Raw genomic sequence first — 14,784 nt, forward strand, 5'->3', positions numbered from 1 at the left:
GGTCCTCTTGAAACCCTGTGCCACAATGAAGGTGAGAGCCAGAATGTGCCAGGTGAGATGGAATACTGCCATGTCAGGTGGCAGGTGCACCTCTGGCCCATCTTGCACTGTCTGGGAGTTGGAGCATGAGCATGCATGATAACCCAAAAGTTGTTGAATTTAGCCTGAGTAGGACAAAGTTAGAGGAAATTCTAGTGGAGTTTGTAGCGGTTTTGATTGCAAATTTGTTATCCAGCCTAGGTATAGGAGCTAGGTATAGTAGTTAGTTCCCTCCAAACTTTCCCTTAGGATAGCTGGTGCTAAGGCCATCCCTGTTTTATCTGGTAAAGTGAAAGATTAGAAGCCTTGGGGTCAAAATGATCTCAACCTATTTTCAAACTTCAAATGGGTGAGATGCATAACTCATTGGAATGAAGCCAGGCATGGAATGCAAGTGTCTAATGGACCCCTTTTGTAAGCAGAACTGGTGCTGAGGAATGAGCCAAACACTGGCTTAAGGTGCCCAATCAGACTCCAGAAAAGATGTTAGTTAATATAGACAGCAGGAAGGTTGGCTATGGAATTTGGAATCCACTAAGGAGTGTACAAAAATTCACCTGATGAATTAACTAGCTCTGAAAATGGATGATGCGGGAGCATCAGGTCTATACCCAGCTGTTGCCAGCCATGAGGGCTAAACCATGATGGACCCATGTTGAACTGTACATGCAGTTCAACATGGGTCCATCGATTCTAAGAGATAGGCCAGCTCTGTTTAGAAGGGATGAGTGATGACTTATTTATTTTTATTTATTTAAACATTTTTATATACCGGCATTCGTTGTGGACATCATGTCAGTTTACAGTAAACAAATTAGGATTGGAAAATTACATTTTAACAGGAAATTCAACTGGGAGGGGGGGTAACGACAGGCAGCTAAGAAAGACAGATTAACTAAAACAAGGTCCTCGAGGTGAGGAGATGGAGTATACCAAAACATAGTTCCTCAATATGAGAAAAAAGGGGGTAGGCCTATAGTGGTCTACTTTGGCACGGATTGATGACTTTTATTCTGGGTAAGCTTGGATGAACAGCCATGTTTTCAATTTCTTCTTGAAATTGTTCATAGACGGTTCGAGGCGTATGTCCGGTGGTAGTGAGTTCCAGTGAGTGGGACCTGCAATCGAGAGCGCACGGCTGCGTGTGGAGGAGAGATGGGCGTTCTTCAAGGGGGGAACAAGTAGGGTGCCAGATTTTTCCATTCTGGTGGGTCGACTGGACTTAGGGGCTGTGAAAGGGAAGTCTAACCAGTTAGAGTTGTGCATGTGGATTGCTTTATGAATTATGGTGAGTGTTTTATAGATAATGCGTGATGTTATGGGGAGCCAGTGTAGGTCTCTGAGGATGGGGGTGATGTGGTCATGTTTGCGGGTGTTCGCAATGAGTCTCACTGCAGCGTGTTGTAGCATTTGTAGAGGTTTGATGGTAGAATAGGGGAGTCCAATAAGTAAAGCATTGCAGTAGTCTAATTTGGATGTGATGGTGGCTTGGATAACTGTAAGGAAACCATGGGTATGTAGGAGAGGTCTAAGTTTTTTGAGCACATTGAGTTTGAAAAAGCAGGCTTTAAGTATGGAGTTTACATAGTTCTTCATACTTAATTGATGGTCAAGGATCACTCCAAGGTCCTTAACAAAGGACTGTGTTGGAGGAGGGTTAAGTTTAGTAGTATTAGGCAGAGGAGGGGAAGCGGATGAGTGGGGGGAGATGAGTAGCAGCTCAGTTTTGTTCGTGTTGATGGCAAGATGGAGATTAGTAAGGAGAGAGTTGATGGCCGTGAGGCATTTTTCCCAATGTTCTAGGGCGTCTGCGAGAGAGTTCTGTATGGGGATGATGATCTGCACGTCATCGGCGTAGAGGTAGAACTTAAGTTTGAGGTCAGAGAGGAGGTGGCATAGGGGAGTGATGTAAATGTTGAAGAGGGTGGGAGAAAGTGAGGAGCCTTGGGGGACTCCCTGCTGGAGGGGTTGAGGGGTAGATGTGGAGTTCCCAATTTTAATGGAGAACTTTCTGTTAGAGAGGAAAGATTTGAACCAGGAAAGAGCCAGACCTGTGATGCCAATGTTCTCTAGACGGGTTAGAAGATGATGGTGGCTAATGGTGTCGAAGGCTGAAGAAGTGTCGAGGAGGGCAAGGAGGTAGCTGTGGCCTTGACCCATGCCTCAGAGGAGATGGTCAGAAAGGGATAGAAGTAAAGATTCAGTGTTAAAGTGTTTTCGGAATCCAAATTGTGATAGGTGAAGAATCAGATGGTCTTCGAGATAAACCATGAGTTGTGAGTTGACAACTCTTTCCAGAAGTTTGGAAATGAAGGGGAGGTTGGGCGGAAATTGGAGGGGTCTTTAGGGTCAAGTGAGGGTTTCTTGAGGAGGGGTCTGACTGCTGTGTGCTTAAGTGCATCTGGGACGGACCCATGTGCAATAGAGCAGTTAATGATGTCCGCTATGGCTTTGACTATAGCATCAGGAACGGCTAGTAGTGCTTTTGAGGGCAATAGGTCTTCAGGATGGGAGGAGGGTTTGAGCTTTTTGAGGATAGCTTGGATTTCTACGGTGGAGGTAAAGTCCAGAGCTGGCATTGAAGGTTGGCAGGGAGTGGGAGGAGCAGGTAGGGTGGGTACGGGACTGTTCAGAGATGGGGGGAATCTCAGTAGGAGGGTAGCAATTTTGTTGTAGAAGTATTTGGCTAGTTCCTCGCATTTGGTGGAGGCCTCATAGTCAAGTGTGGTAGGAGGGATGGGAGTGGTGAGACTTGAGACATATGAAAAGAGTGTTTTGGGGTTGAATCTGAGATCATGGATTTTTTTGGCGTAATAATCTCATTTATGTTTTTGGGTGGAGATTCTGTAGCTGTGGAGAGCAGATTTGAAAATGGCAGAGTTTCGAGTTGTCTGGTCTTTGCGCCATTGTCTCTCCTTTTGCCTTAAGGTAGTTTTTAGGCTTTTTAGTTCTGGAGTGAACCATGGGTTAGATGGTTTTGAGGAGTTCTTTATAACTTTGTTGGAGACTGGACAGAGTTTGTTGGCGATGTCTCCTGTGATGTTGTTCCAGGATGCAAGTGCTGTATCCGGATCTGAGCAGTTTAACTTGGGTAGTGAGGTGGTTAATGCTTCTGCCAGGTCGGTGCTAGAGGGGGATTTTCTGAATGTTATGGTTTTACTGACATTGCTGTTGCTAGGAGGAGGGCTGTTGATGGTGAACAGGCCCTCTATCAGGAAGTGGTCAGACCATGGAATGGGGGTAGAAGTAGGATGGTTGGAGGCTTGGATGTCGGAATTGATAAACATTAGGTCTAAAGTGTGTCCAGCCTTGTGAGTGGGGGATGTTATGATTTGCCGGAATCCTAATGCCTGTATGGATTGTAGTAGGGATTCGCATGAGGTAGATAGAGGGAGGGAGTCAACATGGAGGTTGAAATCTCCAAGGATGACGGAGGGGATGTCAGGTTTTATCCAATCTATGATGAATTCAATTAGGGGAGAGGGATTAGCTTCTAGGTAAGTGGGAGGGGCATATAACAAACAGATTTGTAAGGTGGCAGATCTGAAAAGGCCTATTTCCAACCTTGGCGGGGTGGCTATGGGGATTGGTTTGAGGTTTAGCGATTTCTTGGCCGCCAGCAAGAGGCCTCCTCCTCTTCTTTTGGGTCTGTGGATTGAGAAGATTTCATATGAGGAGGTGGGGAGTTGGTTAATGAGGGCCATATCGGAGTCTTTAAGCCAAGTTTCCGTGACGGCACATATGTCGGGCTTGCAGTCGATGAGAATGTCATTAAGGATGGGTGTCTTTTTGGATAGGGATTGAGCATTGAAGAGTATAATGGAAAGGGTGGTGAGGCCGAGGAACTGAGTCAGGGGAGAGATTAGAATGGGGATTAGGGATTTGTGAGGTGCGGGGGGGGTAGAGAATGTTAGGGGGTAGGCGTCTGTGGAAGGGAGTGTGAACGCGCCGTATAGGGTATGATTCCATGGTGGTGAGTGGGGCGGGTTCACTAGAGGGCGAGGAAGGGGAGAGTCAGGTAGGGGATGCGTTAGGATACACAGAGAATGCTATTAGTAATAAACAGTAGGCAATGGCAAATGGCAAATAAACAGCAGCAATTGGCAGTAGACAGTAGTGAATAGTCATCAACAGTAATTAATGGCGGTTAGTGGCTAATAAACAGCAGCAATTGGCAGTAGACAGTAGTGAATAGTCATCAACAGTAATTAATTAATGGCGGTTAGTGGCAATAGACAGTAGTGGTCATAATAATATTGGCAATGGTAGTGGCACTAGACAGTAATGGCAATAGACAGTAGTGAATAGACTCAGCCGTGTTAGATAACGAGATAATAGTTATGATGAGCAATGGTGGTAGTCACATACTGTGGATGGTGCGGGCCCCTGGCCCTGGTAGGCCTTGGTAGGTCAGGTAGGTCTGCCAGTGGCTTCTGGCAGTGGATGAAGCACCAGTTGTCTTGTATCCTGTGCGGTGTGTAAGAGGGGTCTGCAGCCACAGGCACAGGTTCGCACGAAGGGGCTCACAAAGGGGCAGGCCCCTTTGTCGCGCGGCGCCGCAGAGGTAAGTCCCAATTTAAGGGCAGCAAGGGCCGGCCTCCTAGGCGTCAGCTGGACGCGGCTCCGAGGCCTGGTTGGAGGCTTGGGAGTGCAGGGAGGGTTGAAGGGAGGCCTTGCAGGGCAGCGGTGTCGTAGAAGCAGTTCTTACTTTTCTTTAATCCTGTTTGAGGTCTCACAGGGTCAGGGTTTTTCTTTCTCACGGCGGGGTGGTTCTCTTTTCTCTTCCCTTCTCTTCTCGTTTGTGGCGTTTCTTTCTTTCTCTTTCACTCTCTCTCCCTCACTCTTCCAGTCGCTCTCTCTTCAGGTGGGGTTCGGTTCGGGCGGCACCGGAGGGACTCGAGTAGCGCTGGAGCTTGGACTGCAGCGCGTGGTGTGGGGGAGGGCTCCGAGGTGGAGGCCTCCGCTCTGGAGAGCGCGTGGTGTGGGGGAGGGCTCCAAAGTGGAAGGCCTCCGCTCCGGAGAGAGGGCAGCAGCAAAAGGAAGGCGCCGCAGAGGTAAGTCCCAATTTAAGGGCAGCAAGGGCCAGCCTCCCAGGCGTCAGCTGGACGCGGCTCCGAGGCCTGGTTGGAGGCTTGGGAGCGCAGGGAAGGTTGAAGGGCGGCCTTGCAGGGCAGCGGTGTCGCAGAAGCAGTTCTTACTTTTCTTTAATCCTGTTTGAGGTCTCACAGGGTCAGGGTTTTTCTTTCTCGCGGCGGGGTGGTTCTCTTTTCTCTTCCCTTCTCTTCTCGTTTGTGGCGTTTCTTTCTTTCTCTTTCACTCTCTCTCCCTCACTCTTCCAGTCGCTCTCTCTTCGGGTGGGGTTCGGTTCGGGCGGCACCGGAGGGACTCGAGTAGCGCTGGAGCTTGGACTGCAGCGCGTGGTGTGGGGGAGGGCTTCGAGGTGGAGGCCTTCGCTCTGGAGAGCGCGTGGTATGGGGGAGGGCTCCGAGGTGGAAGGCCTCCACTCCAGAGAGAGTGATCAAAAGGAGTTAGATTCAGATTCCCAAACCTGGAGTGGCAGAGATAGGTGCTACAAGGCATCTAGTGCAGTTACACAACCAATCCTGGGGAAGCTGGAAGATGCCCCAGGGAGAGTTCTCTTTCCTTTGTGAAGGGCATGCTGTCCTGAAATGAGTTCACCCTGAAAGAGGGCCTGAGCCTTGGAAAACATTGTGGCAGTGTCTGGTGAGCTCCTGCTTGTTCTTGAGAATCCCGGGGAGTTGTGTAAATCATGCACCAGGCTGTACCCATATCTGCAGTTGATCTGCAAGAACAACCTCTGGCATGTGTTAGGATTCATGGATTTCATGGATCCTTGGCCCAAGATAGAGGTTGATGCTACCTGAGGGTGATGGACCCCACAGGTTCTCATCATCAGGAGGCGAGGTCAGCTGCAGCAGGGACATGACTATAGTTAGAGAAGTGAGAAGGTCCTGCGTCACAGCCATGTGATCACAGGTACATGCACTAGGATATACTGTAAGGCACCCCGAGGAGCGGGATGGAGAGACACAGCCGAGGGAGTCACAGTACTAGGCAGGGTTGAAGGTACAATGTACCAGAAAGGAAGCTCCCAGGCAGAGGTGCACTTTGCAGGCCCCGAGGAGTGGGGAGTGTGGAGACAGGATCTCTGAAGATGTAATGCAGAGACTGTCCCAAGGGGCAAGACAGTGCAGCAATAGGGTCTCTGGTGATGACGTAAAGGCTGCCCCAAGGAGCGGGGAAGTGAAGAGTCAAGTCTCTGATGTAGTGACGTAAGCTGCCCCAAGGAGCTGGGAGTGTAGAGCAAAGCCACTGGTGTAATGATATGGAGACTGCCCCGAGGAGCAGGGAAGTGACGTAGGGGTAGCATAGAGTCAAAGTCTCCGGTGTAGCAAGGTAGAAGCTGCCCCAAGGAGTGGGGAAGTGAAGCGGCGGGACCTCTGGTGAGGAAAGCAGGGGCTACCCCGAGAAGCAGGGAAGCCTGGAGACCAGGTCTCTCTGAAGGAAGTGCAAGCAGGCCCCCGAGGAGCGGGTACCCGAGCCAGAGTCCAGATTAGCAGGTAGAGATCCAAGGCAGGAACCTCGGGTCCAAAGATGCAGGAACAAGCAACAGTGAGGCAAAGGAACTTGTTGCCAAGTTAGTTTGCATAGGCCAAAGGAGGTGCTTAAATATCCCAAGGTGGTGATGTCATCAGTCGGGTACGGCCCAGAGATTCCCACCAATAGTCCTTTAAATAGAGAAAGGTTGGTGCGCGTGCGCGTCAAGGAAGGCCCGGAGTTGGAGCATGGGCCGGCAGTGTCCCAGCCGCCATGTGGAGCAAGGAGGACCAGGAACAGTGCGGCGACAATGACTGGCCAGAGCCGTGAGTTCCCCTGGGGTGGAGGGCCAGGCATGGCAGGAAGTAAGTTGGGTCAACCACGGGCGGCTGCGGCCGATGGTCATAACAGCATGTTAGAACAATGTAGGTAAGTGAAATCAGCAAGCCAGATCCATAACTTCAAAATTGACTCTAAGGGCTGGATAAGTCAAAACTGCGGCACGAAAAAGGGCTATGCATGTGCCTTAAATGGATGAGGTGTTTCGTCCTGATGATGATAGCTCTGTTCCTTCTGTAGATTGACTCCATTCTGGAGGGCATCTATCCTCTTCCCTAGGAAGCTGGCCAGTGTTCCTCCTCAGCTGGCACCTAGCTGCTGACTAAGAATTGATATGGAACAAGAAAATCTGACTGCTTAATTAAAACAAAGCATTGTGAAAGCCCTTGGTGTATGTTGACCTGATGTGATTTATGCCCAGTGTTCTGAATGTTAAAGTGAAGAAATTCAATGAAGCACGGATAAATGATGGAAGTATCTATGACTCTCTTAAGATAGCCAAATGCCTTATCATCTAATTAGTGATGTGCATGAATAGATGAATGAGATTCCCACTAACCTACCAAGAGAGTAGCTTGACAGAATCAGAAAAGAAGTCTGGCACTGTGAAAAGACATGAAAGGTATAGGGTAAGTGGAAGGCCTTCAGGCTGACAGTGAAATACCACTACTCATTTTGGGGTAGATTTTAAAAGTGCGAGCGGCCTATATGTGCACGCGCTACCCGGCGCGCACACATGTACACCCGATTTTATAACATGCTTGCGCAGGCGCGCTCATGTTATAAAATCCGGGGTCGGCGCGCACAAGGGGGTGCACAATTATGCAACTTGCGCATGCCGAGCCACGCTGCCTTCCCCCATTCCCTCACAGGCCGCTCCGAAATCAGAGCGGCCTGGAAGGAAACTTCCCTTCCTCCCAATCTGACCTTCCCACCCCTTCCCCTAACCTTTCCTCCCCCTAGCCTTACTCTAACCCCCCAAAAATTTTTCATTTACCTTTTGCGCCTGCCTCTGGACAGGCACAAGTTGCGCGTGCCGGCAGTCGGCTGGCGCGCGATCCCAAGCACAGCAGCAAATGGCCGCTGTGCCTGGAGCCTCTGACCCCGCCCCCGCCCCTCCCTCGGACCACCCTGCCCCGCCCCTTCCTGCCCCTTTAATAAAGCTATGGGACCTACATGTGTCCCGGGGCTTTATGCGCGTCGCCGGGCCTTTTGAAAATAGGCCCGGTGCACGTAACCTTTTTAAAATCCGGCCCATTGTTTTTTCACTTACCCAGTGAGGCAAGGAAGTGAGTCCTCTTTGGAACACACAAGTTGTGGCTGCCTCCACCTTCAGCCCCAACCTCAGGAAATGCTTTTAACTTAGAAAAATAAAATCACTGCTGGGCCCGTGTTTCCAGACCTTCCCCCTCCCTCCCTGCTAAAAATTAAGACCATAACTTTTAAACCATCGCGCAGTCACACATGTGCACATGTTTGTCAGTCTGTGTCCAGGGACACAGCCATTTTATAAAATACATGTATATATATGTGTATGTTATAAAATGAAGGCCATGCACAGATGTGCACGCAATTTTAAGTGAACACATGCCTATGTGCACAAATGCCACTTCTACTGCGTAAGTGCTGGATTTTAAAAGACACGTGCATCAATGCCATTACCAGTTTTCCCAGTTCACCCAGGTAAGGGATAGGACTTCCAAACCTCCCTAGTTTAATAGCCTCCTTTCTCCCCTCTTAGCCCCAATCTTTAAAACCCTGCTGATCTGCCTAGAATTCTTTGTTTTACATCTTACGCCTCATCCATAACAGAAGTAAGATTACACAACAGGGGACACCAGTGCGTGAAAGTATTTTCATGCAAATTTCAAGTTTGAATCCAGGAACATCCATTCCCCACCCAGACCATGTCCCCACCTACCCCATTTAGAATTTTTCATGTATGCGTGCAGCAACAAGTACGCGCTTATCTGGCCAGCTTTTAAAATCTGCTCAGCGCATGCCAGCCCGACATACTCATGCATCCCCTAATTTTGGTGAGCATTAGGCTTTTAAAATTCACCTTTAAACAAATAGCTCCTTCTTTCCCCACAAATAACATCCCCCCCCCCCCCCCCCCCAGCAGACACCTTCCAACCCGCCCATTATCTTCAAAAGGTCCCTTCTTTCCCAGGTGTTCTACTTACTCGGATATCTCCGGATATATCCAGGTAAATAGCTAGTTATCCAGCCACACAAGGCCAGACAAATTTAGGCCTATCAAGCCATTTTAAAAAAATAGCCAGTTAGGGTTAAAGTGATCCAGCTATATGTAGCCATATAACTTTAAACAAATATATTCAATGGGATTTTTATCCCGCTAAATATACAAGACAAGTTATCCAGTTAACTTTCACCAGATAACTTGTCCACTACTCAGCCTACTGAATATGGACCTCTGCAAGGGAAAAATATAAAAGAGAAATTTCCCCATGTTGATGCTCATTGGCATTGTTACTGTCTTGTCTTTCTCTTTTTCTTTGAAGAAAACCCTTATTTAGGAGCAGTATACCAAGCTACATTAAAACCAGATGTAACACCATGTTATCCAGTAAAAGCCCACATTGAACATCCAATGCACTAAAGGTGTTAAGGCAAGAGATTTTTAGGGGATAATACTGATGCATTACCTACTGCAACAAAATGCCTGCGTAACTATTACCATTAATGTATCAGCAAGTCTGGTGGCTAACATAAGAACCAATGCAGGTCATGATGATCTCAGAACCTGGGTGATAGTATTATATTTAGTAATTGGATGGCTTGATTATTACGTTTTTGATGTATGTTTATTCTGTTGCCAAGTGTTCTCAATCTTAAACTGAATAAAAATTGTCAAATTCAAAAAAAAAAAAAGGCCTCTGGGGTGAAAAGTATGCCCTCCCCAACAAAGGTGAGGTCAGCTGGCCCCATTTTTCATGCTGGAGCTAGTGAAGCAAGAGGGAGGGCTGCTTTCTCTTGTTCCCATCACCACAGTGGTGACTGAATAGAGTAGAAAGTTATATCCACCAAAGAGAGAGGGACAGAAAATGGGAGATGGGGCTCCCTTGGCTTCCATGAACCCTTTGTTAGAGGAAGGAGAGTGGAGGACTGGGAAAGTCCTTTGGCTCATAGGGGCTTTTTGTCATTGGGGAGAGGGAGGATAGAGGAGGACGGAGGAGGATGAAGGAAATGGGAAGCTTCAGCCCACGAGTGTCTTTTGCTGTCATTTGGGAAAGTTGAATTTCTGGGTCATTGTAGCCTGAGTTGAGCCTTGCATTAGCCTCCAGAGGATAATTCAGAAACTTGCCTTGCCATCAGGCTAACACAAATTATTTTGCCTAACACAATTTGCATTATTGTTTTTTTGTTTTTTTTTAAATAAGCTACTTAGGATGACTTTGCATGCAGCACAGCTCATTAATATTTTTAATGTGTGAGTCTGCATTAATTTCATGTTAATATTAACATAGAATAACACACTTTGTCATTAAAATGTATTAGTTTTGCATTATCCTTAATTAAGTTTAGTACATTGGCCCCTTAATCAGTACCAAAGTCTGACTCATTATTTCTGCTTGCTTTAGGAAAAGGTGCAATTGTTCACCTCTAACTATTGTTATCCAACACTAGCAGCCACATTACCCACCCACTTTCCCTGTTGGAAATTAATTTTACTCTCTCTTTTAGTAAAACTTGTCCTGGTTATGATGTTTTATCAAAACTTTCCCTAGTTATGATAGGTTTAAAAGTTTCCATACATTCAAAGAAGTTTGTCTTTGAAAGCTCTAGAAGTATCCTCCAACCATGACATCCAAGGCAGATCACATGATCACTAATCATGGCTCATTTTTTGTAAGCACTATCAGAGAATAACAATGATTAAACTTTTCACTGCATGAAGTATCCTCCGTACAGTATATGGACCCTATGTACTAAACATTTTTTGCATAGATAGAAACTGAGAGAAAACATTTAGTATACAGGTACCTATACATTCCTAAAGCATACAATATTCAGCTAATATAATTATTCATTTGATTAAGCAAATGTTCATGTTTTAAATTGTTTGTAGTTAAATAAAGTGTCTCAAAACCTGTGCATAAACTTTACCTTTTTGTTTAATGTAGCGCTATAGCAACAGTATTTAGTGACTGCAGCATCAACACGTACACTCAGCAAATTACTGATGAAAGAGCAGACTGTCTATTGAACATTCCATCTCCTGACATAGCCCTTAATTTGTGTGGCAACAAATTGTTGGATGGAGAGGAGGAGTGTGACTGTGGCACTGAAGAGGTTAGCATTTTTTTTTAATACTACTCTGAGAAATGGTAGAGGAATAGTCAGTGTGGATCAGATATACTCACATTTAAAATATGTTTCTCTGGATGCCTAGTAAGGCAGTTTTCTACTTGATATGTAATAGGGCTTGTCAAGTGTGTTCAATATCAATATAGAAAAACGATACTAATATTTCTTAATAAATACACCATGTGTCATAAGATCAATCATTATTAAATTTTATACATAGATAATTTGTATTAGTTTGTATTCATTTTTTTATTGTCTATTATTTAGGAGGAAAAGACTTCAGATGCCAAGATGCGCGCACACATGTACGCCCAATTTTGTAACATGCACGCGCCGAGCTGCACTGCCTTCCCCCGTTCCCTCCCCCTACCCTAACCTTTCCCTCCCCCAGTCCTACTCTAACCCCCACCCTGTCCTTTGTCTTACCTTTTGCGCTTGCCTTCGGGCAGGCGCAAGTTGCACGCGCTGGCAGGGTGCCGGGACACGATCCTCCGACACAGCGGCAATGGCCGCTTTGTCGGGGGCCTCAGGGCCCGCCCCCATCCCCGGACCACCCCTTTTGTAAAGCCCTGGGTCTTACACGTGTCCCCAGGGCTTTATGTGCGCCGCAGGCCTTTATAAAATAGGCCTAGTGTGCGTAAGGCAGGTTATGCGCATAAATCCTCTGGAATTATGCATGTAGCCCTATTAAAATCAGGCCCATTTCGCTTATTTCATAGGGCACAGTGGTACATTCAGATTAAAAACAAATAGACATGTTGACACTGATATTCAAAGCACGTTCAGCACTTGATAGCACATAAGTAGGGCTTATCTGGATATTTAACAGACCACTGAATATCCAATTATATTCAGCAGTTGCTAGATAGCCCACTAAGGGGCGTGCAATATGATTTAAATTAGCTGGAGGGGAGGAGTCAGGTGGGGAGGGGGAGGAGTCATCCGCGGCACAGCTGCCGGCGATAATGTAAGGAACATTATCGCCAGCAGTAGCGCGGCAAATAGCTACACCTTTTACGGTGTTGCTATTCACTGCGAAAGGCTGCAGCCAGCTGCGGTGCAGCCGGCAGAATCGCACCACCGCTGTGCAAACGGATGAATCCTGCTCTAAGTCACTTATCCGACTATCTCTGATCTGGAGAAAAAGTGGGTGGGCAATGAGCAGATTGGGCAGTGCTACTTAGCCAGTTAAGTTATCCAGCTGAAGTAGCAATCTTCAGCCTTAGACGGATAATTTATCCACGTAAATTAGACTTGCTCCATAATATATCTAAACTTAAATGAATAAGATTTATCTGTCTATGTTGTGATCTATACAGGGATATTCAACTGCATAATTGTCTATCTGGCTAACTTAGGCCTGGATTCACCATTCTTTTGCAGAATGGTGAATCCTGTGAAAACGGGGGGGGGGGGGCGAAGGGGGGAGGCGGGCATGTGAAAGCCTGCAGCCTTCACACCACTGCGGTGCGCCGGCTGCCGGCTTTCGCCCTGAATAGCGACACCATAAAAGGTGTAGTTATTCGGCGCACTACTGCCGACGATAATGTTAGAAACATTATCACCGGCAGCAAAAAAAAACGCCGACTCCGCCCCTCCGCGCCCCGACTCTTCCCCTCCCTCTAATTTACATCATATCACATGCGAAAAGGCCCTTTTCACATGCGATATGGCCTTATCATGTGCATTAGGACCCTAACGCACGCAATAAGGGTTTAAAAAATAACCCCCTTAGATACCTAACTTTTCATTATCTACCCCATGAAAAGAAATTACTCATAACTAAAAACTAGAAAGAAATCTCAGCAATAAATAACTAAAAGAACAATTAAAGCATAAAAGCCTATTAAACATAAATTGTTCTCTTCAACCCTGCCTCAAAAGATGTAAAAAATACTTTAAAACATGACATAAAATATTATACTGTTCATTAGTCTTGAGACCATAAATATATTTCCTTCTATCTCTCAAAATCTCCCTTCATGACCATCTCCAAAAACTTCATGGAAAAGAATAAGAAATAGGAAATACCAAATTTCCTATTTCATTGCATTTTGTGGGTTTTAAAAAACAAAAGAAAAAAATATGAATTTTTTTGTGTTTTTCTTTTGTTTTTGTTTTTTAAAGAAACTATATTAATTTAAAAAAACTGCTGTGAAACCCACCCCCAGTCCTTTCCCTTTATTAAACTATTCAACCCTGACCAGCAATCCCACTCAAGCCCACCTTCCCAAGCCCCCCTTGGACTCACCAGAATATTCTTGGTGGTCTAATGGGATCCAGGAATGATCTTCTCTTTCTGCCTTCCTTAGAAAAGAATATATTTTGATAACTTTTCTAAACTGCTTAAGGTCCACCAATACATATACTCTGGCAATGAATTCCACAGAGATGGACTCGCTACCAAAAATGCACGTTTCCTCACATTGATGAGGTTTCCAATCCTATAGAATGGAACCTCCAGGAGCAATTTCCCTCCTCATCGTAGAGCTCATGGTGGAATATAGATTATCCCAGGACAAGCAGGATATAGTCCTCACATATGGGTGACGTCACTGGACAGTCAAAGTTTCTAGAAACTTTTGACTGGCACACTGAGCCAACTGAGCATGCCCAGCATGCCACGATCCCTCGAGCCATAGGGGTCTTCCTTCGGTCTTCTTTTTTCCACGCTGCTATTAGCCTCGCAGTGAAGGAGCCCTGTGTGGTAGTTTTCCACACACTATTTTTATTAACGGAGAAAGTTACAAGTTTTTCAAAGTTATCCCCTCCATAGGGGTCTCCCTTTTTCCACAGTCCGGTGAATACATTTTTCCGGTCGATACCGTTATTTCAAATATTTTAGTCAGAAGGCCGTCGACGGCTGTCTGGCCTTCAAAATGGCTACCGGATTTAAGAAATGCCCAAATTGTCCTCGCACCATGTCCATTACGGACTCACATGTCGAATGTGTGTTGTGTTTGGGCAAGAAACAGAATGTATCGACATGCCCGCAGTGTGCTGAGATGATAGCAAAAGGCAGACGGGCTCATCTGGAGAAGATGGAGCATCTTTTCCATCTTCAGTTGCTGCGTCAACATCGACCTCAACACACTCATCTCTAACTGGAGTGGCAAAAAGTTAGTATTTAAAACACAATGTCGTCCCGATGAAACTGGTGACCGTTCATCTCTGACTCCTTCTCAGTCATCTATAAGATCCACTTCGGTGCTTGAGAAAAAGGGCACGAGCATCAGCAGAAACATCGGCATCGAAGAGCTCTGGAATCGATGTCCAGGGGGCAATGGATACCTATCAAGCCAACTCCGAAAAAACCTCGGATAGAGGAGTCGTTGGTACCATCAATGTATATCACTCCCAGGTGATCCTCACTGATTTTGGTGCCGGGTACCATGCCACCACAGGGATCTGTGGAAGAGCCGGTTCCGCCTTCACTACCACCCCCTTTAGCTGCTCTGACTTCACCAGCTACAAGAGCAAAACTGGATGGTTTCATCCGCCAGGCGGTTAAAGATG

General features: G+C 46.5%; 1 protein-coding gene across 1 annotated transcript in view; it reads left to right on the top strand.

Annotated features, from left to right (window-relative positions):
* The window catches only part of LOC115092767 (disintegrin and metalloproteinase domain-containing protein 9-like), a gene marked incomplete at its 3' end in the record, with an annotated part of 1,804,538 nt that overhangs the window by 1,453,978 nt on the left and 335,776 nt on the right, over nucleotides 1-14,784 (top strand). Inside the window, exon 12 of the mRNA XM_029604071.1 lies at nucleotides 11,085-11,253. Within this exon, the coding sequence (XP_029459931.1) occupies nucleotides 11,085-11,253 (169 nt within the window). The remainder of the gene's footprint in view (nucleotides 1-11,084; nucleotides 11,254-14,784) is intronic.

This window comes from Rhinatrema bivittatum, chromosome 5 (assembly GCF_901001135.1).
Source record: "Rhinatrema bivittatum chromosome 5, aRhiBiv1.1, whole genome shotgun sequence".
Lineage (NCBI taxonomy): Eukaryota > Metazoa > Chordata > Amphibia > Gymnophiona > Rhinatrematidae > Rhinatrema > Rhinatrema bivittatum.